The sequence below is a fragment of the Suncus etruscus genome, chromosome 11 (genome assembly GCF_024139225.1).
Source record: "Suncus etruscus isolate mSunEtr1 chromosome 11, mSunEtr1.pri.cur, whole genome shotgun sequence".
Classification (NCBI taxonomy): domain Eukaryota; kingdom Metazoa; phylum Chordata; class Mammalia; order Eulipotyphla; family Soricidae; genus Suncus; species Suncus etruscus.
Genome location: NC_064858.1, coordinates 11523799 through 11548492, shown reverse-complemented (window position 1 = coordinate 11548492; position 24694 = coordinate 11523799). Strand labels below are relative to the sequence as shown.

Below are 24694 nucleotides of genomic sequence, written 5' to 3'. Positions count from 1 at the left end.
CCAGTCTTCTCTGCCTTCCAGCCAGACCATCATGATCGCCTGTGTCAGCCCGTCCGACAGAGACTTCATGGAGACCCTAAACACCCTCAAGTATGCCAACCGGGCTCGGAACATTAAGAACAAGGTGGTGATAAACCAGGACCGCGCCAGCCAACAGATCAGCGCGCTGCGGGGCGAGATTGCACGGCTGCAAGTGGAGCTCATGGAATACAAGACTGTAAGCCTGGGGAGGGTGGCGGCTGAGCATCCCGTTGCTTTGGGGGCTCTGGGTGCGTATACCTGTCCTGGCACACCTGTCCTGGCACGGTCCTGTCCACCTGCCCCAGGGGAAACGCCTCATCAACGAGGAGGGTGTGGAGAGCATCAACGACATGTTCCATGAGAACGCCATGCTGCAGACAGAGAACAGTAACCTACGTGTGCGCATCAAGGCCATGCAGGAGACGGTGGACGCGCTGCGGGCCCGGGTGACACAGCTTGCCAGTGAGCAGGCGGGACAGGTGCTGGCCAGAGCTGGTGAGTGGCCTTTAGGGCTGGGATACTTGCTCCTTGCAATGGAAGTCAGCACCAAAACCTTCCCTTCGGTTTTTCATTTCCATAGGGCTTTACCTTAAAGGGATTCTGGGGAGTCCATAGTACAGCGAGGAGGGCATTTGCTATACAAAGAGTTGACCCAGGCTAGATACGATATCTGGCATCCATCCCATGTGGTCCCCTAAGCCCTCCAGGAGTGATTTCTGAGCACAGAGCTATGAGCAGCCCCTGAGCACTGCTGAGTGTGACATCCAAACCAAACCAAACAAAAAAATAAATAAAGGAATTCTGGTGGATTTGTGAGGGAGGACAGTGCTGGGGCCAGAGCTTAACCTTACTATTTGTCCTCTCCCAGCCCTGCAGAAGCCTTACTCATATCCTCTGTTGCAGGTGAAGGGAATGAGGAGATTAGCAACATGATCCACAACTACATCAAGGAGATCGAAGACCTCAGGTACCACCCAGAGAGCTCACTCCGACCCTGCCTGTGACCTTTTCCTGATCTTTGGAGTGCTCTGGGGCACTGAAAGAACCTATCCATGATGTACTATTGCAGGAGCCTGTGCCTCTGCCCACTCTGGAGCCCATTGAGGAGGCTGTTGGTACCTCTTTAGGTTCCATGGCGGCACTCGGTGGCCATGACACTTTGTCTCAACCCAAAATGTGCTCAGTTTTGTTAGGCCAGTGCTGGGCACCTCCCTCTGCTCTGAGACAGCAGCCCTGTCCACCTCCCTGACCTGCTCTTCTGTCTCTCATTTTCTTCTTGCTGCTGGTAATCCCAAAACCAGATCTCCCCTCTGCCCACCCACATGGTGCTGGGCTGCACCTCTCTTTCTGTGGGTGCCAGCAGACTTGGTTTAGACTTCTAATGACTGCCTTGCTTGGACCTGGGCCCTCCTGCCATCATCTGCTCTCTATCACTTTGCCACCCTGCAGGCTGTTTTTGTGCCTGATAAACTTGGGCAGCTTGTAGTCTCTGGGGCCATGTGGCCTTCCATGCTGCCCACCTCAGCTCTGGGTTTGGGTGTCCTTCCCAAGGGTGGGGTCACTCCTCTCCCTCCCAGCCCTCCCATACCCCCAAGTGGAGTCACCCCAAGTCTCTCCTTTCAATCTTTTCTGTTTCTCTCCTGTTCCCCCAAGTGGGACTGCCTCAGTCCCCTCTCCCTCCCATCCTTTCTTTTCTTTTTTTTTTGGCCACACCAAGCGGTGCTCAGGGGTTACTTCTGGCTCTGTGCTCAGAAATCACTCCTGGCAGGCTTGGGGGACTATATTGAATGCCAGGGATTGAACCTGGGTTTGTTCCAGGTTGTCTGTGTGCAAAGCCAATGCCCTACCACTGTGTTATCACTCCGCTCTCTCCTATCCTTTCTTATGAGTCCCTCTCTCCCACATCCCCCTGAGTGGGACCACCCTAAAACCTCCCTTTCTTTTGAACCCTTTTCAGTACAAGCCTTCTCTTGGGCCTGTGCAGTCTGTGGGCACGTTTGAGCCCTCTCTCAGCTCCTCTGCAGGGTGCTGGTATGCCCAGCTTGCCTGGAATCTACTGGGGATCCACCGAGCATTCCCTGGGATGGGGCACTGAGGGGACTCTGTGACCTGCCCCCCAGTTAAACCGGATCTCATACTGTTTCTATGGGACCAACAAGTGCTCCACTCTGAAGACGCTGCCTGGCTAGGACCTGTCATAGTGTGGTTCAGATTCACCTTTGTCCCCCCTTTTTGGGAGGCTCCTTTTGGGTCTCACCTGGTGGTACTCAGGGGTTATTCCTGGCTTTGTGCTCAGAATTGCTCCTGGCAGGCTTGGTGGACCATATGGGATGCTGGAATCGAACTGGGGTCTGTCCTGGGTTGGCCGCGTGTAAGGCAAACACCCTACTGCTGTGCTATCACTCTGGCCCTGTCCTTATGATCCTTATGTTTGACTTTTGTTTGTTTGTTTGTTTGTTTGTTTGTTTTGGTTTTTGGGTCACACCGGCAGCACTCGGGTTATTCCTGGCTCTACACTCAGAAATCACCCCTGGCAAGCACAGGGGACCATATGGGATGCCAGGATTCAAACCACCATCCTTCTGCATGCAAGGCAAATGCCTTACCTCCATGCTATCTCTCTGGCCCCTGTCCTTGTGTGTTTTTTTGTTTTTGTTTTTGTTTTGTTTTGTTTTGTTTTTTTTTGGTTTTTGGGCCACACCCGGCATTGCTCAGGGGTTACTCCTGGCTGTCTGCTCAGAAATAGCTCCTGGCAGGCACGGGGGACCATAATGGACACCGGGATTCGAACCAACTACCTTTGGTCCTGGATCAGCTGCTTGCAAGGCAAACACTGCTGTGCTATCTCTCTGGGCCCTGTCCTTGTGTTTTTTAACCCATCTGGTACCCTTTTGCATGTGTCCTGAGAGTGCTCAGTGCCCTGAAACTGTCCTATGCCACAGGGCCAAGCTGCTGGAAAGCGAAGCCGTGAATGAGAACCTGCGTAAGGGCCTGGCACGGGCCAATGCCCGGACCCCCTACTTCAGCTCCTCTGCCGCCTTCTCCCCGGTCTTGACTGCTGACAAGGAGACCATCGAGATCATTGACCTGGCCAAGAAGGACCTGGAGAAACTCAAGAAGAAGGAGAAGAAAAAGAAGAAAAGGTAGAGTCTGAAAATCCTGGATGTGCTCCCCATTGCTTGTTCTCAGGATATTGGACTTGCTATTCATGCCAGTTGGTCTTATGAGTCCATTAGTGAGGTCATTTGAGTGAACCAAAAGTCATTCATGTGCTTTTGAAGTGTCTCCTCTCTGGGGGTGAGGAAAACAGTGATGACCGAGTGTGTCAGAGTTTTCAACACCACAGCCATGCCTTGTGTTAGATATGGCCTCAGTCCTCTGCAAGCTGCTTCTGCACCCACTTGTCTCTCCCTTGGCTCCTATTTTGTCCTCCCCACATGCTTCTGTGACTATGCATTCTCATGTGCCTTCTGCCACTTCTCAGCACCCATTTTGCTGAAGGCCTAGCTTCATTCAGTCCTGCAGGCTGCTTCAGCCCCCTCAGCTGCTCTGTGGTAGTGTACAATGCCTCCTGAGGCTACTGCTGAGGGCCGATTCTGCTTTTCCTGCGATCCTGGCTCCTTCCCAGCTCCTTTCCCTTCCTATCCTTCCCCCAACAAGCTGGGTTGTTCAGAGAAGAGGAGGAAGAGGAAGTGAGCATTGTGTTTTATGTGCCAACTTGGGCCCTGCTGACAGTGAGTTTGCTAGAAGGAGCATTTTCCCAATATGCCAGAGTAGGACATGGTGAGCAGGTTTGCTCAGATACCCAAGGGGAGGCAGGGCTTTTCCTCTGACTGAGGAAGTGCATTAAAGGGCCACCTTTGCCCTTCCTTCTTCTGCTTCCTGCAGTCCTTGTGCCTGTTTTCTTAGACACTGGGCAGTTTTTCCCTGTATCATCAGTTGGTCTAGGTGTTGGGAGCTGCCGTTCTCCACACACTGAAGCCTCATGTTCCTTGGGTTAATGGAGAATGAGTGAATCTGTCCTTTTCCCTCTTGCTGAGGAAGTTGGAGCTGAAGCCACACTCTCAAGAGAGCACACTTCTTGGGTAGTATTTTCCCTAGCAGCTGCCTCTGGCTGTGAATAGAAAAATCTGGATGGGCTGGAGTGATGGTGCAGTGGTAGGGCGTTTGCCTTGCACTCAGCTGACATAGGACGAACCATGGTTCAATTCCCCAGTGTCCCATATGGTCCCCCAAGCCAGGAGCGATTTCTGAGTGCAGAGCCAGGAGTAACCTCTGAGCATCACTGGGTGTGGCCCAAAAAACAAATAAAAGAGAGAGAAAAAAAAAAAAAGAAAGATATATGGAGATATAGCTCAGTGGCCGAGCATTTATCTTGAACATGTGAGATTCTGGACTTGATTCCTGTAAATTCAGTAAATACTATGAGTAAAATTCAGTAAATACTATGAGTAAAAAGAAAAGGCATGGGCCCAGAGAGATAGCACAGCGGCGTTTGCCTTGCAAGCAGCCGATCCAGGACCAAAGGTGGTTGGTTCAAATCCCAGTGTCCCATATGGTCCCCCGTGCCTGCCAGGAGCTATTTCTGAGCAGACAGCCAGGAGTAACCCCTGAGCACTGCCGGGTGTGGCCCAAAAACCAAAAAAAAAAAAAAAAAAAAGGCATGAACAATACCTTTTGGGGCCCGAGACAACTCAGCAGGCCATGTGTAGACTGTTGGATGCTAATGATCTGCCTGGATCTCCAGCAACACTAAGTGACCTTCTGAACAAAGCCAGGTGTGCTCCCCCAAAAAAGAAAGAATATTTAATGATGAGATTTGATGAGGAAAGTTAAAATAGAAGAGACAAGGACAGTTGACTGGCACTTTGGTCCCAGGGACTCTGCAAGATGTTTTTGAACTCAACATCATCTGGAAGCATAAAGACACTAGATTCCACTGTCCAGGGCAGGGACCTTAATGGACCAGTCCTCCATGAGGCTCTTGCACTACACACTGCTTGCCAATGCTTGGTGGTTGGCCAGCCTTCATGAAGGGGAGCCCTGTTGCTGTTCCCACATGCTTTTGCTTGCTGTGAGGCCTGAGCCATTCTAAGGAAGCCCGAACAAATTAATTATAAGCAAAACAGTTATTCCAAAGTGAGAAATCAGGATCGCTTCAGTAGTGGAACCCGTGTCCTAAATCTGAAATGGAAACAGTTGGAGGAGTTAATGTTCAGAAGATCTACATGGTCACAGAAGCACATGGGGAGGACAAAACAGGAGCCAGCGGAGGTGCCACATAGAGACGGCTGGGCAGGTGGCTGTCATCAGGGATTCACACATTCAAGACAGGGAGGAAGCTGGTGGGGGCAGTTCAGGGAACAGGGCACAGACCCAGTGTGTCCAGGCTCCAAGTCCAGGCCCCAGATGCCCCCAACCCTGCCAACAGCACTAAGTGGGCCCTGTGAAAATTCAGGTGAGAAAGCAATAATTATACAGTGGTCTGAGAAGGACCTGCCAGAGAAGGGGCCTGTAGAGCTAATAACTTCATCCCCATGAGAAGGAACCAGAGCATGCAATGAGAGAAGCAGCAACTGTCCTCAAAGGAGTCCTCTGGTATGGAATGGGGCTTCCTCACAATTGAACTCCCCCCCCTGAACTGTCTCTCAGGATCTTGGAGTGAAACAGGTGGGTTCCTGCTGAACAGGACTTTCCTTCCACAGACACTGGATCCCATGGAAAACCATCCATATTACTTCTACCTAGCAATTGCACTGTTTGCAGTGTAGGCTGTCTGAGAATGTGGCCAAGTTCCTACTTAACCTGAGGTTCACTGCAGGGGAGCAAGAGAGAGCAGAGCAAAGGAGCCTGGGAGTCTCTAGAGGGTCTCATGATTGTCTGGAGGGGCTGCAGCTTCACCAGGCAGTGCTGGTCTGACAGCAACGGCTGCTTCCGTAGGTTGATTCTAGATGTTCATTCCCTGGCAAGGGTGCACTTTGATCTGTGCCTTGTTGCACAAAGAGGGCAAGCATGGCTGTATTTGGATCCCTGCTGCCGTTTCTCTGAGAAGTAGCACAAATTCTCAGCTTCCCAGCTGAGATGATTTTGCTGTTCTGAGCCAGAGCATTAGCACAGCAGGTGGGGCATTTGCCTTGCACACAACCAGCCTGAGTTCGATCCCTGGCATCCCACATTAACTTCTGAACCCTCCAGGAGTGATTCCTGAGTGCAGAGCCCCAGGAGTAAGCCCTGAACATTGCTAGGTGTGGCCCCCAAACAAACGAGCCAACAGAAAAGATGATTGTGCTATTCTATACTGTGAGAACAGAACAGACAGAAGCATGGGTTTCTAGGCTGGGGGATGCCCTTAGCTAAGCTTTCTCTTCTGGCTTTCACCTCTCCCTCCCTGCTACTTCCTTTTCTAGAATTCTCCCCTCTGTCCTTATCGCCCCTTCATTTCAGATTGGGGGCAGAACCACTTTGGGGAGATGCACACTGTAGCAATCTGCTTTATGTTACAGGGCAGTAGTCAGCAACAGACCTAGACCCAAGCTAAGCCAAGCCATGCAGGGAAGTGGGTTTACCTCTGTGCCTTGGGCCTTCACAGAGCTTGGGCAGATTGCTGTGTGCAGGGATCTGTGCTGGCCCTTCCAGCGAGTATCCCCCAGTTTATGCTGTTGATGTTGTGGGCAGGCATGCTGGCCAGGAGTTCAGCACTCCCTTCATAGGTGCTGGGATTTGCTCTGCTTCAGCTGGCAAACCCCTCAGTGGGATCACAGTGCATAGACCTAAAGTATCTCTTCCTGACCCAGAAAAGTCACATGTCCTGTGCCTGTTTGCACACACACACCCCAGAGAGGAGCCTAGTGTATAGGGTGGCCCTACCTCCAGAACTGTCTGGCCACTCACCCTCTGCCCATTTGGCCATGTGCATCCCCTAGTGCATCCCTTGGAGCAAGGAGCCCTGGTTCTCTTCACTCCCAGGCAGGTCTGAGCCTTGGACCTGTATGCTTTTCCGCCCCCTCTCCTGGGGAGAATAATCTTACTCCCAAAGGGAATAAGGCTGAGCCTGTTGGAATTCCTTGGCTTCAGGCAGTTCCTTTCTGAACACTAGCATCAAGACAGTCAAACAAACAGTCTTGATGAGACAGTCTGACAAGACATTCAGATGTTCCTCTGCCCTGGATGGTGGCTTCCTGCTGATCCCTTAACAGCCCTGCTCGCTGGACTGTGAGACCATTGCGTGTGGAATTCTGATAGAGAAACTTAAAAATGTTAAGTTCAGGGCCCGGAGAGATAGTACAGCGGCGTTTGCCTTGCAAGCAGCCCATCCAGGACTAAAGGTGGTTGGTTTGAATCCCGGTGTCCCATATGGTCCCCCGTGCCTGCCAGGAGCTATTTCTGAGCAGACAGCCAGGAGTGACCCCTGAGCAACGCCGGGTGTGGCCCAAAACCCAAAAAAAATAAAAAAAATGTTAAGTTCACATGTAGTCTATAAAAATAGAGTTTAAAGTAGTATCCTAGCATGTAGGAGTAACTGTTTTCGCTGTATGGTATAAAGGCATTACTTTTTGAAGTTCTTTTAAGGAGGCCCTGCAGACCTCTTCCGAGATGGCTTTGGAAGGGAGAGGCATGGAGAAAGTGGGCTTGGGGGGAGCAGAGACATTGGAGACCCACTTCAAATTGGAGAAGGCCTTGGGTCCCCCCACTTCCTGCCTGCTTCCTGGTGGGCTGGCCATAGCTGGGCATTTGATGCAGCTTCGCATGTTGAGGTTTTGGCACCCATGGGAGAGCGGCTTCTGTCTGTGGCTTGTCGCTCATACAAAACGTACTGCCTTTCTACTCTGCGTTGTCCTGAAGCACTTGCTGTGTGAGCTCACTGTCACTTTTCCCTCCCCCCACCCCTCTGTGCCCTGCTCCATTGCTTCCCACTCGGGGCGCGAAGGCTCCAGAAGCTGGAGGAGAACAGTCGAGAAGAAAGAAGGTTGGAAAACCTCGGGTTCCCCTTCATTGTCCCCTTCTCTTCCCCTCCCGCCCCTTCATGGCACCATCTCCCAAATATGACTCGGTCAGACTTTATGCAAGTGACAGGAACAGCGAACACATTTGAAAGTGCATCTTAGGAAGAAAAGCCCTTACTGGCCACATGGATGCAAATTCAGCCAATTCCTTGTGCTTTTAGAGCCAAGGATGGTCCTAGGATGGTGGTACAACTTATTTAGATCAAATGTGCCCCCCTTTCCAAAGGGGTCTTTGCAGAAAAGACCACCTGGGGCTGTGGATGACCTGACATGGTTTGGTGGGAAAAGTATGGACGTGGCCAAAGAGTGAAGGGAAAGGCTAAGATGCCCTTTCTAAGGTGCCCCTTCTACTGACCCATTACTTAGAGCTCCAGGCTCACTTAGAAAAGCAAGTTTCACTTAAAAATTAGCATCTAGAAGAGGATAATCTCTAGAGAGACTGGAGAAAAATTTAGAAGCTGAATTCTTTTTATCATAAAAATTCGGAGCTCTCTTTTTTTTTTTTAAATAAAGATTTACTCATTTACTCACTCAAATAATTTTTTTTTAAAACAGGAAATTCCCCTTTTTAAGAGAAAACAAAACAAAAACAGAACCGGTAGGTTTTTGTCTGTTTGAAATTTTTTTTTGTTTGCTTTTAATACTTTTAATCAAATCACTATGAGATAGTTACAAAGTTGTTCATGATTGAGTTTTAAGTCATACAATGTCCAACATCCATCCCTTCACCCATGCACATTTTTCTTTTTGGTTTGTTTTTTTTGGGGGCCACATCTGGCAGCACTCAGGATTCACTCCTGGCTCTGTGCTTAAGAACCATGAACCATGACATGGTTCATGAGACTCTATGTGGTTCCAGATTGAAACAAGGTGAGCCGTATGTAAGGCCAGCACCTTAATGCCTGTACTCTCTTTTCGACCTCTAAACCAGTAGGTTTTTTTCTTGTCAGAAGTTTTCTTCATGTATTTTGTTTGTTTTGGGGACATCTCCTTCTGTCCTAAGGTTGACTCCTGGCTCTGCAGGGATAACTCTTGGTGGACTTGGGGATCATATATGGAACTGGGAATTGAATTCAGTTCAGCTGTGTCAAGGCAAGTGCTCTCCCAGCTGTGCTATATCTCCCTGGCCCCTTTATGGCTTTTCATCAACTCTCCAGATGAAACCATCAAAATGATTAAGTAAATGAAGCCATTTCAAATAATATTTAAATATTTGAGAAGCTCCACTTGATTAATTTGATCTCTTTTTCTAAATAAGCCTGTTGAGGTTTTTAACTTTGACTATCTGGATGTTTAAAGAGGGTGTGGCTGAGGGCCAAGGAGAGACCCAGTTCACTTGTGCAGGGTCCCATGGTCCTTCTTGGGTCCCATGCTGTGTTTAAACAAAGATCTTTGGTTCCCGTTTACATTCTCTCCAGAGCATTCGAGGTCCCTCTTCTCTAATGCCAGAGCAAAGTCCTAGTGGCTAGTGGGTCGCCTGACTGCAGTGGGTCTGCAGGTAGAACATAGGTTGTTTTGGCTGGGATTGAATCCAGGCCTGAGGCCTGTGAAATTGCTTATTTTGAAAGGTCATGAAAGAGAAGGCCAGACACAGTGACCTTTCCCTATCTAGTGTGCTGGCCTTACTCTCATTCTTATGCTCTTCAAGGAGAGCAGGATGAGGCTTTGCTACTCAGGATGGGCCCTGGATTTCTAGATTCTGGGTTGTAGGCACATCCCTGCCCCTAAACTCTTAGTCCTGGGTCCCAGGTGGCACCCCACTCAAGGTCATGAGTGCCAGTGCTGGTGGTGGTCAGAGGGCAGGGCTAGCCACGCCATCATCAGACTGGGTCCGTGGGAGGACCGACCAGCATGCACTGACCTTTGAATGAGAAATAACAGATACAGTCATTGAGCACACATGTACACACATGGCTCTCCTACCTTCATGAACTCATAGTTCTAAAGAGAAGATAAAAGAAATGATCACTGACATGAGTGGAGATTAAAAACTGTGAAAGGGGGCCAGGGCAATAGCACAGCAGGGAGGGTGTTTGTTTTGCATGAAGCCAACCCAGGTTCAATCCCTAGCATCTCATACGGTTCTTTGAGCACAACTAGGAATGACCACTGATCACAGAGCCAGGAGTAATCCCCCCTGGGCATTGCTGTGGACCAAAACAAACAAAAAAATTAATGTGAAAGGAAGGTTAAGGTAGCCTGAGAATTTGGAGCAAGCCTTAAGCATTCACAGTCACTAATAACCTTTAAATAGCATTAAATTTGAACATGCTGATCATGCTCAAATGATTAGAAATGATTAATTTACTAATAACAGCCTCTGTAACGCTGCACCCACACCCCAGGGCAGCTGGTTCAGCAACATCTCTGAGAGAGATGATAGTCTGAGAGTAATTGTGAGTTGGAGTTGAGTGTTGTTGGGTAAGGCGAGTGGACTCCGGTGCAGGGGTGAACCTGGGGGCTATCCTGGGCCCCAGTGTGCTGAGCACATGTTTTCATGAGCAAAGCTGGACTTTGCATGCAGGGCCCATGTGCCTGTGGCTGTTGGCAGCAGGTGTCAGACTGTGTGTGTGTGTGTGTGTGATTTCATTACCTGTGACACTGGAAAATTCAAGGCTGAGCCTGGCTGTGGCTTCACAGGAGCTGAACTGAATGTGGTTGAGCAGGCCTGGCTGCTGCTGGAGCCTTGGGGAAGGAACCTGTGCCACTCTGTCAGTGTAGACAGCTGGATCCAACCAGTATAGACCGTGCTACAGCTACTGTGTTGTCTGGTTGATTGCCAGGATAAACAGCTATATCCAGCCAGTATAAATAGTGCTACAGCTAGTCTGTGTGTCTGGTAGATTGCAAGTGTAGGCAGCTGGATCCAGGCAGTAGAGACAGTATGCTATAGCTGATCTGTGTGGTCTGATGGATCTGCCAGTGTAGGCAGTTGAGTCTAGTCAGTATAGACAATCTGCCAGTATAAACTCTGCTGGATCTGGCCAGTATTGACAGCCACTAGGAACAGAGTCTGCTGGGTTTGGTCTATATAGATATTCTGCTCATCTGGCCAGTGTGTCCAGTTTATTGGAACCAGTTGATATAGACAATCTGATGGGTCTCATTCACATACGCAGCCTTGATGAGGTACCAGGCATATTGATAGCATTCTGAAGACCTCAGAATAGACCACTCTGGTGGGTGTAGCCAGAGGAGGCAACCCTGATGGGGACAACTGAGTGCAGATATTTTGATAGATCCAGTAAGTCTCTGGTGTTCTGAGTAAGCCAGTATAAACTCTGAGGGGTACAGTAGACACTGCAGGAACATTTGTTCTAATTCTTTCAATTATTTTTCTATGAGTGAGGACAACAGTAAAAATTCATGTCTCCATTGTATTTTGGCAAGGACATTTTTTGTAGACACAAAGAGCTGGCATGTTTTGGGTGTTCCCTGTGCTGTGTGGATACTCAGGATCAGTGTTTCAGACTAAGTGTTCTGTGTGGATCCTTTGGGGGTCAGTGACTCATTCACAATATATTTGGATCTTCCTGGATCAGTGTGTTAGGCTCAGTATTCTGTGTGGGTCCTCTAGGCTCAGTGTATCAGACTTACGTGCTAGGCAGATCCTCTGGGGTCAATCTCTCAGGCTCATGTTCTGTGTGGATCCTCTGGGATCAGTGCCTCAGGCTCAGTATTCTGTGTGGATCCTTTGGGGTTCAGTGACTCATTCATACTATATTTGGATCTTCTGGGATCAGTGTCTCAGGCTCAGTTTGTTTGGATCTGCTAGGATCAGTTGGTGCTATGTTGATTCTCTGGGGTCAGTCAGTATCTCAGGCTTGTGTGTTGTATGGATCCTCTGGGATCAGTGTCTCAGGCTCATGTGCTGTGTGGATCCTTTGGGGGTCAGTGACTCATTCACAATGTATTTGGATCTTCTTGGATCAGTGTGTTAGGCTCAGTATTCTGTGTGGGTCCTCTAGGATTAGCGTATCAGACTTATGTGCTAGGCAGATCCTCTGGGGTCAATCTCTCAGGCTCATGTTCTGTATGGATCCTCTAGGATCAGTGCCTCAGGCTCATGTGAGGATCCTTTGTGATCAGTGTCTCAGGCCCAGTGTGCTATGTAGATCTTCTGAGATCAGACCGACATGTTTGGATCCTGTGGCTCAGGTTTAGTAGACCTTGTGATCCTTTGGGGTCAGGGGCACAGGCTCAGACTAACATTTTGGATCCTCTGGGGTCTATGGCTTTGGTCAGCATGCTGTGTGGACCCTTTGGGGCTGTGACTGAGAGCCAGTGGTATGCTTTTCTCCATGCCCACACTTGGAGCAGTTAGGTGGGTCTTCTGGGAGCAACCACAGTGCTGGCTTCCCAGCAGCAGCCTGATGGTTCTAGAACCAGGGAGGGAGGAGAGGAGACAGAGACGGGTTGCCCCTCACCTGTCCCCTTCCTCTCTCAAAGCGTGGCTGGGAAGGAGGAATCTGCGGACACAGAATTGGAGAAGAAAGAAGAGCAGGGTGTGGTGGAGCGTGCAAGCCACGAGCTGGAAGTGGTAGGTTTGATGTGCAGGGGGTTCTGGACCCAGAAGAGATTGCCGCCAGAGCCACGGGGTCATGTCATAGGCCCAAAGCCCCCTCAGGTCCCCGGCCCTTTAGAAACAGCTTTGCCACACGCATGTGCTTGGTCGGGCATGGGGTGGGGGTGGGGGGGACAGGCGCCACAAAACTGCGCCGTGGACATTGATGGTGTGGCCTCACACTTGTACGGTGGCGGTGGCTGCCTTGGTCACAGCTCACATTGCAGGAGGAGAGTCAAGATCTAAGTGACCATGAAGAGGAGGATGAGGATGAGGAGGACGAAGAAGATGATGTGGAAGTGGTGGACAGCTCCGATGACTCTGATTCAGAGTCAGATGATAAAGGTGTGCCCCTCTGTGTTGGAAAGGAGTTGGGAAAGGGGCAGAGGCAGTGTGGTTCCACCATCCCAAGCCAACTGACGCCACCCTCACAAGTTGACCTCACCCTGGCTAGCTGACCCCTCACTGATTAGCGTGACCCCCATCCCATCCTGACCGGCATGATCCCAACCCTGCTCTCTCCTCTCCTCGGCCTTTCCTCGTTGTTAACTGTCAGACCACCGCGGGAGACTCTTCCCCTTCTACCTTGCTTAAGTGGGGCCAGTTATTCTGAGTGCATAGACTGGGGCTTACTCCCTTTCACTTCCTCTCTATGTAGCCAATTACCAAGCAGACCTGGCAAACATTACTTGTGAAATTGCCATCAAGCAAAAGCTGATCGACGAATTAGAAAATAGCCAGAAGCGGTTACAGACTCTGAAGAAGCAGTATGAGGAGAAGCTGGTGATGTTACAGCACAAGATTCGGGACACTCAGCTGGAGAGGGACCAGGTGCTGCAGAACTTAGGTGAGCTGATTCACAGCTGGGCAGGGTCAGGTGCACGAGAGCTCAGGTGAGCCAAATGCCCAGCTTGGGAGAGTCAGGTGTACCAGAACTGACGTAAGCAGGACACCCAGTATAAATTAGCAACTTTGGGCAAATTTAACAAACAATGTGATTTCTTCTGTGATTTTGCTCTTACAAAGAAGAGAGGCAAAAATATAAATGATAGGGCCCGGAGAGATAGCACAGCGGCGTTTGCCTTGCAAGCGGCCGATCCAGGACCAAAGGTGGTTGGTTTGAATCCCGGTGTCCCATATGGTCCCCCGTGCCTGCCAGGAGCTATTTCTGAGCAGACAGCGAGGATATTGGTTTTTGGGCCACACCCAAGCGTTGCTCAGGGGTTACTCCTTTTATATATAAATAAAAGAAGAGAGGCATCAAGAATAAATGACTTGCATATGAAGTCATTCATACTATCGCCAGAGCAATAATATAGTGGGTAGGACATTTGCCTTGAACACGGCAGACCTGGGTTTGATCCCCAGCATCCCATATGGTCCCTTGAGCTTGCCAGAAGTGTAGAACCTACCTAAGTGTAGAGCCAAAAGTAATCCCTGAGGACCTCCAGGTGTGACACCAAGACACACACACACACACACACACACAGAAGCTATGGGACATTGATTGTCAAGAAGAGTAAGGCAGGTAGTGTGGCCCCCATTTTCGCCTTTGGGAGGAGCTTTTCTCTCACAGACACATTCCATGGCTCCTTCAGGCTCTGTGGAATCGTACTCTGAAGAAAAGGCCAAGAAAGTCAAGTCAGAATATGAGAAGAAGTTGCAGGCGATGAACAAAGAGCTGCAGAGGCTGCAGACAGCACAGAAAGAGCATGCACGGCTGCTGAAGAACCAATCCCAGTACGAGAAGCAGCTCAGGAAGTTGCAGCAAGACGTGATGGAGATGAAGAAAACTAAGGTGGATCCTGCGGGAGACTCGTGGTTAGGGCTTTTGCTGAGCCTGGTGTTGGGAGGGAGGCTCAGGTGTGCTGGTCAGTACAGCCGGGGTGGGGAGTCAGCCTGGTGGGTATGGTGCGGGGCTTTGGTTATTCTGACCAGTCAGGCTGGGGTGTTGGCCTGGTGGGTACCTTGTGACTGCGTCAGGGAGTTTTTGTTGGCATAGTCAGATAGGGTGTTGCCCTGGTAGGTACGCTGTATCTGGTGGGGTGTCTTTCTGGCTGGTACAGTCAGACTGGGGTGCTGGTGATAGGTATGGTGTGGTCCATCTCAGTCACCAGACCTGTTCTAACAGATGCCTTTCCCATTGCTCCCCATCACTGACCTGGCCCAGTATTGTACAAGGTTCCCACAGTGTGACTGTCCCTGGAGGTGGAAGCGACAGGGGTGACCTGTTGTTTGCCCAGGTGTTTAGCACCATGGACACATCACAGCCTCCCAGAAGTTCCTTCCCTTGGATACCCTTAACTGAGGGGACCATCCATCTGATTTGGGAGGGTTCATCACTACCTGTGAGCCTAGTGCCTTTCTTGCTCACAGAAGAGTGAATGCTGCCCATCGCTTTGCTATGGGATCAGTTGCTTGTAGCATTTGGTATAGAAAGAACATCCTTGGCTTCAGGGTAAAGGGGCCATGGAGGAAATGAGCACAGTGGTGTAGGTCTGGAGCTGATGACCACCGCTGAATGCAGAGGACTTAGTAGTCGTGGGCCAGGGCCAGGCCCGTTTGTGCTCCCCTGGAGTCTTTCTGAAGGGCACCATCTCCCTATGAGAGATGACAGCATCCAAGTCAGGGGGTCTGGCCATGGAGCCACAGCCATAATCCATTGAACACACACAGCCCCAGCTTGCAGTGGTGGGCAGGGCAGTGGGGGCAGGAGAAACACATTAGATTCACGCCTATGCGTCTGCATTTCTGTGGGGTGCTTTGCCAGCCTATTCTTACCCCAAATCCCATGTCTGAATGTTAATAGGTGCGACTGATGAAACAAATGAAGGAAGAACAAGAAAAGGCTAGACAGACAGAGTCCAGGAGGAACCGAGAGATTGCACAGCTGAAGAAGGACCAGAGGAAAAGAGATGTGAGCGGCTAGCCCTGGAGTGATGGGGATTGGCCATACCCCTGGACACACAGACACACAGACACACACAGACAGACAGACAGACACACACACACACACAACACACACACCCCAGAAATCTTCCTCTCCTGGTATTTTGCTAGTTCATCCTAGCTGTTTGGGTGTGAATGGCAGGACATGGCAGAGGGCAAGGAGGCAGCTGGGCAGCTGCCTGTCAGGTTTTGACATGTACCAGGCCTGAGATCTCCATGAGATCTCCACACAGCTGCAGCATCACTAGCTTGCATCTGAGAATTCTCTTCCTAAGAACTCGAGCTAACTAATCTTAAACCTGAAATTTCACTCTCAGGCTACTTCTGTTAGCAGCTACATGAGGGTTACTTTGAACACTGACACAGTGGGGTGGGGGCAGTTAAATAATTTAGATCCTTCCAAGTAATGGCTGGTTTTTGTCCATTAAGAACTGGAACCTGGGGGTCAGAGAGATAGCACAGCTGGTAGGACACTTGCCTTGCATACAGTTGACCAAAGTTCCATCTGCAACATCACATATGGAGTCCCGCCAGGAGTTATTGCTGAGCACAGACCAGAAGTAAACCCTGGGGATCAGTTCGTGTGTCCCAGCTCTCCTCAAATAACAATGATAACAGCTGGATATGGTAGCGGTGAGCAGGGCACTGTCTGGTCAGACTCCATCCCAACCCATACTCGGTCCCCAGAAAGAAATCTGAGGGTTTGAGCTGTCCATGTTCACTGCCCTGGTGGCAGACATAGACTCCACCGGGTTATTTTCTTCTTTAGCATTTTTTGGCAACATGGTTCTTTATGTAACAAGAACATTTATTTCTGGCTTCTTTCCTCCCTGCTACAGGTTGGGTTATGGCTTTTGCTTTTTCCTTGTCCCAATCTATCTAAATCTTTTCCACAGAAAACGCAGGTATAGAAGATGGAACTTTGTAGACACACATTGTAGGAGATGGAACCACAGAGGGAATTAAGGGATCTGGGACAGATGTGGAGGTGGAGTAAGTCCTCTTCTAGCACCCCACATGGCTGCTTCTTCCCACACACCCACAGGGCAGCAATAAATCGGTTTCCTGCTTTCAAGGCCTGGACCTTTGAACCTTGTTCCACCCATGACCCATGCCTCCTGCTGAAATTGACTTAAAACATTCTATTTTTGTTTGTTTGTTTGCTTGTTTGGGGGCCACATCCAGCCGTATTCAGGGGTCACTCTTGGTTCTATGCTCAGAAATTATTCCTGGCAGGCTCTGGGGACCATATGGGATGCCAAGTCAGCTGTGTACAATGCAAACGTCCTCCCCATTGTCCTATTGCTATGGCCCCTGAAACACTTTTTTTTTGTTTTTGTTTTTGGGTCACACCCAGCAGTGCTCAGGGGTTATTCCTGGCTCTACGCTCAGAAATCGCTACTGGCAGGCTTGGGGGACCATATGGGATGCTGGGATTCGAACCACTGTCCTGCATGCAAGGCAAACACTCTACCTCCATGCTATCTCTTTGGCCCCGAGGGGAATCCTTTCTTAAACACCTTGTCCAAAAGTAAGTCCTGACATCGGCTCTGTCTGCCTCAAGACATAGAGTCAGGGCTGGTCTAGCACAGGGCCAGGGAGAGCAGCAGCATTCTTTAAACATTCTTTAAAGCAGCTTTTTTTATGCCATAAAACTCACCTTCAGACTTATTCTCAGAGCTGTGCTCCAAGAGCCACTCCCTGAGGTACTTTCTAGAAGGTGCTGACTATACCATCTAGCAGTGGAGATGGATAGTTGGGGGTAGAACTGAAAAAGTGAGTTGGATTCATGGTCAACAGCCAGGCTACTGACTAATTGGCAATCATAATGTATTGTTTATTGGCCTGGTCTATGTGATTAGGTTCATGTGACCAATCATGAGGGTGGTTAATCATAAGAATAATAAAAGGAGAAGCTATGAAGCTGTAATGGACCAAAGCTGTGAAGTCTGCCCGCTCAAGAGATAGAAGCCAGATACTAACCTTATGTTAGTATAGAACCAGGTGTTAGCATAAGATGCAGCCTATTGCAAAGATTATCTTGGAAATAATTGGTGTAATTGTCTTGTGAACATGGGTCCAATATTGCATCTGTGCCAGGCCCAATGTCATTTTGGATGGGCCATCTGCAAGCTGTTGCTTCAGTTTTCGGAGCTCTGTTACAGGTGACCATACTGAATCCTGGGCCTCTGTCATGCCTGGACTCCAACTCAGGGTGTGTCCCAGCCCTGCACAACTGAGTCTTTCCCCCATAGTCTCTCGCTTTGTGTAAGGACCCATGTTCTCTGTGCAGGAAGAACAGAGTCCAGAGTTGCTCTGTGCCCACCCTGGGGAGTCCCTACCCTTTAAAGGCTCTTGTGGACATATGGATGGATGAACAGATGGATAGATGGGCAGATGTATAGATGGGTGAATTAATGGATGGGCAAATGGATGGATGGATGGTGGATGGACAGACATGCAAGGACATGCAGATGGGTGGATGGATAGATGGATAGAGGGATGGATGTATGAATGGACAGATGGATAGATGAATGGACAGATGAATGGACAATTGGATGGACAGGTAGATGGGTAGATGGGCAGATAGGCAGATGAGAGGATGAACAGATGGGTGAATGGATGTTTCATGTCTTCATGTATTTTGCAGCACCAACTGAGACTTCTGGAAGCTCAGAAGAGGAACCAGGAGGTAGTCCTTCGCCGGAAAACTGAGGAGGTGAGTGAGTAGCTGGTATGGAAGGAGCTGGTGTGGCACAGAGGGGTTGCTATGGATGAACCCTGGATGAACCCATGTTCTGCCATTCCAGGTCACGGCGCTTAGGCGGCAAGTACGGCCCATGTCAGACAAAGTGGCTGGCAAAGTTCCCCGCAAACTGAGCTCCTCCGATGCCCCCATGCCAGGTACCAGTCCTACCACAGCTGCCACAGACACAGACGCAGCCAAGACAGGGACCCAGCCATGGTCCCGTGTGCCAGTCGCCAGGGTGCAGGCCTTACCCTCACCTGCCTCCAACGGAGCCAGGTTAGTTTGCTGTGCCACAGCTTTGCTGAAGACATGGTGGTAGTTGTGAATGATACCAACCTTCTGGGCTGCTGGGCTGTGTTCATAAGCGCTGTGTCCTCGTGTGCTTACAGGGGCAGGGACCTACGCAGGGGGCAGCCCGGCCGCGTGTTCACCTCCAAGGCTGCACGCATGAAGTGGCAACTGCTGGAGCGCAGGGTGACGGACATCGTGATGCAGAAGATGACCATCTCCAGCATGGAAGCCGACATGGACCGGCTGTTGCAGGTACCCTACAGATGCTGACCTGGTGTGCACCTGGCTCTACCCCTACCTAGTGCAGGCTCTGCCCTAGCATAGTGAGGCTCCTCTCCAACCTAGTGCAGGCCCCACACTTCAGTGCAAGGATGTGGAACCCCCTTTAGCTCTGTAGCTGCTGTATTTCTGCAGCTCTTCCTGAGGCTCATTCTGTCTCTGGTGTGGACACTGTGCTGTGTGGCCAGGTCATTGTCACCTTTAAATTAAGGTAGGCACAGAGAACACCCACCTTGCCACATGGTCCTCAAATAGCACAGGCCCTGCAGCCTTGCATGGATTTTTCCAGTGCTGGGTTGAGACTTTAGGACTTCCTCTAGGGCATCCTTTTTTCTTGGAAGGGTGGCAACAAGTGGCTTCTACCGTCATCTGCACCTCAGCATGTCCCTCCCTTCCACTCGTTCCTCCCTCCCCTTAGTGCACTTTTTCACTTCAGTTCCTCCTTCCCTTCAGTGCTTCCCTCTTTCCCTTCAGTTCATCCTTCTTTTCCCCCTCAGTGCCTCCTACCTTCCCTTTTTCTCTCCCCTGCCATTCCCATTCACAAAGTGCCATGTCCTCATGCCTTCCAGAGCACCATTCCCAAAGTCTTGCCTTTTTCTCAACAGCAACGGGAAGAGCTGACCCGGAGACGTGAGAAGCTCTGGAAAAGAAGGGAGAAGCTGGCCCAAGAGGGCAGTGAGCCGGACCGTGGTGGGAACAGTCTGAGCGAGGAGGTGGAGGCTCTGACTGCCAACATTGACTACATTAATGACAGCATTGCGGACTGCCAGGCCAACATCATGCAGATGGAGGAAGCCAAGGTAGGCTCCCAACTCTCCCATCTCTGGGGACCATTTCTGTTGTGCTTGCACAGCCTCTCTGTCTGTCCCTACAGGCCGCCCCATCTCAGTGCCCCTCATCACCTCCTAATGTGGTCTCAGCGCTCCACAGCCTCAGCAGTGACACCCCGTGTCCTGGGTGGTGCAGAAAAACATGGTCACTGTGGGTGCTTCCCCAATGTTCAGAGCTTGTCCCTTGCTGTCTGCAGGAGGAAGGGGATGCCCTGGATGTGGCTGCTGTCATCCACGCCTGCACGCTCACGGAAGCCCGGTACCTGCTGGAGCACTTCCTGTCCATGGGCATCAGCAAGGTGAGTGTGGGTGGATGCACAGTGGGGCCACCGTAGGCCCAGTTTTTACCTGCCCCTGACTGCCTGGCTGTGGTTGTTGCAGGGTCTTCAGGCAGCCCAGAAAGAGGCTCAGATCAAAGTCCTCGAGGGCCGCCTGAAGCAAACAGAGATAACCAGTGCCACCCAGAACCAGCTCCTGTTCCACATGCTCAAGGAGAAGGCGGAGCTGAACCCGGAGCTGGATGCCCTGCTGGCGCCTGCCCTGCAAGGTAAGGGGGGACCTTGGGCTTGACTCTGCATGCCCACTGGAGTCCTGGCACTGTGTCCTGCCCTGCGGCTGCACCAGAAAGATGCCCACAGGGCTGGGTTGGTTTGCTAATTTGCATGCATCAACTGGAGGGAAGGGTTCCTCATCATTCCAGGAAATAATGTTTCTAATCCAAAAAGACTGGCTTAGACTCATTGTACACTTAGGGCTTTTTTGTTTTTTTGTTTTTTTATTTTGTTTTGTTTTGGGGCCACACCCGGTGACACTCAGGGGTTTCTCCTGGCTCTGCACTCAGAAATTGCTTCTGGCTCAGAGGACCATATGGGACACTTGGGGATCGAACCGCAGTTCATCCTAGGTCAGCTGCATGCAAGGCAAACACCCTACAGCTGCACTTCCACTCTGGCCCCAAACTTAGGGTTCTTTATCTATTTTGCATTTTGGTCCATACCTGGGAATCCTCAGGGATGATTCCTGGCTCTATGATCAAGGATTCGTTCCTGGCAGGTTTGGGGGACCCTATGGGATGCCAGAGATTGAACCCAGATTGGCTTCATGTAAAGTAAACACCCTCCCCGCTGTTCTTGCTCCGGCTCCTGAAAACTTAGTTTTATGGATCAACAGAGGAACCAAGTTTCTAAATGGGCTATATAAGTGTTGCTGAAATGTCCTTATCTCCCTCATTTTCCCTTCTAACTCCCTGTCAGTGACTGATAGAGTGTCTGCTCTAGCAGCTCTTCCAGACCCCTTACAGCAGTGTGCATGCTCTTGTTTATGTGGGAGCCCTAACTCGGCCCTGTGTTGACGGACTGTCGCTTTTGTTTTCCTTTGCTGTTATTTACACAGATCTAGATAGCGTACCCGTAGGTAAGTACGGTGAGCTTTCTGTGTACCCCACAACTGCATGGGTTACTAATCGCTCATGGACACTAATTGTGGTACATTGCGTTTGTTAGCATTTTTATCGGCAGCCACCTTGTTTTCGCATGATCTTCTTCGAATGCATCCATGATCACACGTACTAAATCTGTGTTTTTTTCTGCACATTCCTGATCTAAAAGTTCTTAATGCCCAGAGGCTTAATCTTAGTTTTAGTGTTCTCTCTCATTTTTCTGGGCTCTCCTGAGCTCTTCTCTCATTTTCTGGTAAGGAAACATGGAGCAAAAAAATCCTTCCTTCCTTCTCAAATGACTGCATCACAAAAATTCTTGGCTGCAGATTTGCTAGGTTTTCAGCTGTTCTTAATGTTTCTGAGATGAAACTGGAGGATTGGCTGTGAAGACTGGGGACAGTGGCTATCACTATGTCGTATCATGGAGGGGGGTGTCTAAGGGCTCTGCAGTTAGCACACCTAAGTTGGCATCTCTTTGTGACTGTCCTTAAGTGGGACTTTGGGAGATATTTTTTGCTTGAGAGAGGTTTTTCTGAGTTTTGTGGTGGGAGATTCGCTTCATCACTGCCCTGACCTGCTCTTTTCTCCCGGATCTCTTGTGGCTACATTTTCCATGGACTTGTTCTTAGGGGATGCTGGAGGGAGGGTACGGGCTCTCTCCTGTCAGTGGGAGGAACATGATGAATCTGGACATGTCTGAAGAAAAGCCTTCGATGACATGTCTGGTATCGGTGCTGCCTGTCACTTTCACCTGCAAATACACTTCCCCATTAGTATTACCCAAATAGCCCAAAGGGGCTCCCCTCCTTAGGGCTGCTAGCTTTGGGCCTTTCCAGCACTCTAGGTTCCTCTTTCTACTTCAGCTCACTGGTGCAAATCACCTTTCTCCTCTTCCCCAGAGCTTTCACTGAGGAGCACAGGGCCTTACTAGGAAGTACACAGGGCTTTCACTGGGGAGCCTGCAAAACTCACTGAGGAGCACTCAGGGTTTTTATTGGGGAGTACATAGAGCCTCATGGAGAGCACACAGAATTTTTCAGTGGAGAGCAGTCTGAGCCTTATAAAAACACTTCAGTGCTTCACTGGGGAGCATTTGGGACTTTCCTTGCTTCCTGTACTTTCTTTGCTTCCCTTACTTTTCTGCCATCATGGGAGTCCCTGTGGGCCCCAGTCTGAACACTGGAAGATGCTGGAGTCGATGTGTGTATTCAGGGTAGATCCTAGAGATAGTGTTAGTCTTCTTGGGGATACCAGTGCTGAGGGGCTTCCAGCCCTCTCTGGAATGCAAATGGCAGCATTCTCACTGTTCTCCCTCACTGGACTCTCCTGGAGACGTGGTCACATGTGACTGGTACAGGAAAAGGTCTTCACACACATGCCAACTGCAAGTCTGGGGCTGTGAGCTGTCATGCCTGCTCATGGGACATGCTGAGAACCTGGGTCACAGGACACGGGACACATAGGGGACTTGTGGCCAGGAATAGTTGAGTCCAGCTAGCCTCTGAGCACCTAGAGCTTTGTGGCTCTGGCTCTTCTCTGCGTGGCGCTCTGTAGATACCACTCCACACTGTAGATGCCACTCAGCACTCTGTGCAGAGAGTCAGCTTGATAATCTGTGTAGACACTTCAGTCCTCTGTGTAGATGCTCTGCTCAGCACTCTGGCTTTCTGTGTAGACACCACTTAGCACTCTGTGTAGACACTTGGCTTGGCAGTCTGTGTAGACATTACAGAACTCTAGACAACCTGTTTGGTACTCTGTGTAGACATGACTTGGTACTCTGTCCAGATCCTGAAAACTTTCCTAAAACTGGGAGCCTGGGCAGTCAAGCTGTGTGTGTCTTTGTGTGTGTGTGTGTGTGTGTGTGTGTGTGTGTTGTGTGTATGTGTGTGTTGTGTGTGTGTGTGTGTGTGTGTGAAGAAGGTCATAGATGCGTGGAGAGAGCAGGACAGGTTAGCCTGAGTGGGTGCTTAGTGGTGAACGGAGGGTAACCCTAGCTGTGTGCTTTCCCAGGCCTGCGTGTGATGAGAAATTGTCTTTGTCTCCACCTTGTCCTAGGGAGACACTGTCCTTGTCAGACTGTCCTCAGGTCTGATTCCCACAGACCCCTGGGCTCTGCTCTCTTTTCTCTAGACTCTATTGAGGTGTGGGCTCTCTTTGGGGTAACAATGCCAGAGGGACCCAGAGCTTATAGCTCCAGCCCTATCCATGAGGCCAAGACCTACCACCCACTATCATGCATGTATGTGCCTTCTCCATCCCCAGACCACTTCCCCTCCCTCATCTCCCTCAACTCCCCCCCACACCTCTTCCAACCCAATCCTCCCCACCCCTCACTCACCCGAGCGGCTTGCTTTGTCCTGGGCAACGCTGCATGCACTGTTCTTGTGTCTGCCATACGTGCGCTGCATGCTGCTCTGAATCTCCCTCCGGAGGGGCAGACTTCGCTTCTGGTCCATCCCCAGAGGGTTCCGAGTCTTCCCACCCGGCCACCGTGCTTGCCTGGCTCAGTGGTCACCATGGACTCAGCCCCATTTCACTTGGTCTCATCATGACTCCTCTCAGCTCCTCCTCCTTTGAACTTTCCTTTTTCCCTCCCACCTAGGCATCTCTTAGAAATGTTTGCCCACGTATCTGTCCTGACTCAGTTTCCATCCCTGGCGCCGTGCAGAGGTGTTGGGCTGGGCTGTGTTACAGTGGTGGATCTTGTCACCCTCCTACCTGTTGCGGCCTATAGCTGATGAGGTTCTTCTGCCCATCTCTTACAGAAAATGCTGAGGACAGCACAGACGAGGATGCGCCTCTCAACAGCCCAGGGTCTGACGGGAGGTGAGAGGGGGGCAGCGAGGCCCTGCTGTGGCTGGCTAGGTGGCGACAGTGGGCCATAGGGAGCCATGGGCATTTCCGGCTCTGGGAGCTTGGATGGAACAGGCTATACATGAATTCTACTGGGCATAAACTCAGTGTCTCAGTCCTGCCATGCCCAGAACTGACCTTCCCATGCCCTCAGCCTTGTGGAGAGGAACCCGTTCTGACTCCGTTCATTTGCCTGCAGCACGCTGTCTTCTGACCTGCGGAAGCTGTGTGGAGAGGTGACCCCTAAGAACAAGGTGAGACATGGGCGAGTTCCCCTCCATTCCCCCAGTCCCTGGGCTTACTTTTCTGGACCTTATAGGATTTCCTTCATGAAGGACACAGGTGTGGGCAGTGTGTGTTATTGACCATCAACCCACTTTATCCTACCTATCAAGTGGGATAAAAGTTATTGTTGGCCTAGAGAGCACGGTGGGCTATTGTGGGCTTATCTGGATTCTTGGATCCATCCTCAGTACCTCCAGGACAGCCTTGACTGGCATCGGTGGCCCTTGTACCACGAGCCCCTTTCAAGTCCCCATCACCCAGCTCAGCATTTTCATGGGGGTGTGGACCCTCAGAAGGCCCAGGGGGTTGTGTGTAGGCTGTTGAGGCTGCACATCCTGTAGGTCAAATAAGGGCAGAGTCAGGATGACTACAACTCCCATCGCGGCCAACCTGGCCCCTTTCTCCTCTTAGTCCCCAAACTCTAGGAGG

The 24694-nt window shown here is 50.5% G+C and overlaps 1 protein-coding gene across 10 annotated transcripts in view; it reads left to right on the top strand.

Annotated features, from left to right (window-relative positions):
- Positions 1–24694, top strand: part of KIF21A (kinesin family member 21A) — a 62237-nt gene that overhangs the window by 26492 nt on the left and 11051 nt on the right. For 2 of the 10 annotated variants that reach the window (XM_049783770.1, XM_049783761.1), the window contains exons 8-26: positions 22–217; positions 327–516; positions 925–988; positions 2964–3164; positions 7949–7987; positions 12474–12564; positions 12804–12933; positions 13247–13435; positions 14148–14386; positions 15398–15505; positions 18188–18256; positions 18348–18562; positions 18676–18829; positions 19462–19656; positions 19884–19985; positions 20068–20233; positions 21079–21099; positions 23893–23953; positions 24180–24234. In XM_049783770.1, the coding sequence (XP_049639727.1) occupies positions 22–217; positions 327–516; positions 925–988; positions 2964–3164; positions 7949–7987; positions 12474–12564; positions 12804–12933; positions 13247–13435; positions 14148–14386; positions 15398–15505; positions 18188–18256; positions 18348–18562; positions 18676–18829; positions 19462–19656; positions 19884–19985; positions 20068–20233; positions 21079–21099; positions 23893–23953; positions 24180–24234 (2485 nt within the window). The remainder of the gene's footprint in view (positions 1–21; positions 218–326; positions 517–924; positions 989–2963; positions 3165–7948; positions 7988–12473; positions 12565–12803; positions 12934–13246; positions 13436–14147; positions 14387–15397; positions 15506–18187; positions 18257–18347; positions 18563–18675; positions 18830–19461; positions 19657–19883; positions 19986–20067; positions 20234–21078; positions 21100–23892; positions 23954–24179; positions 24235–24694) is intronic. The other 8 variants (XM_049783766.1, XM_049783762.1, XM_049783764.1 and 5 more) reach the window with 8 other exon arrangements.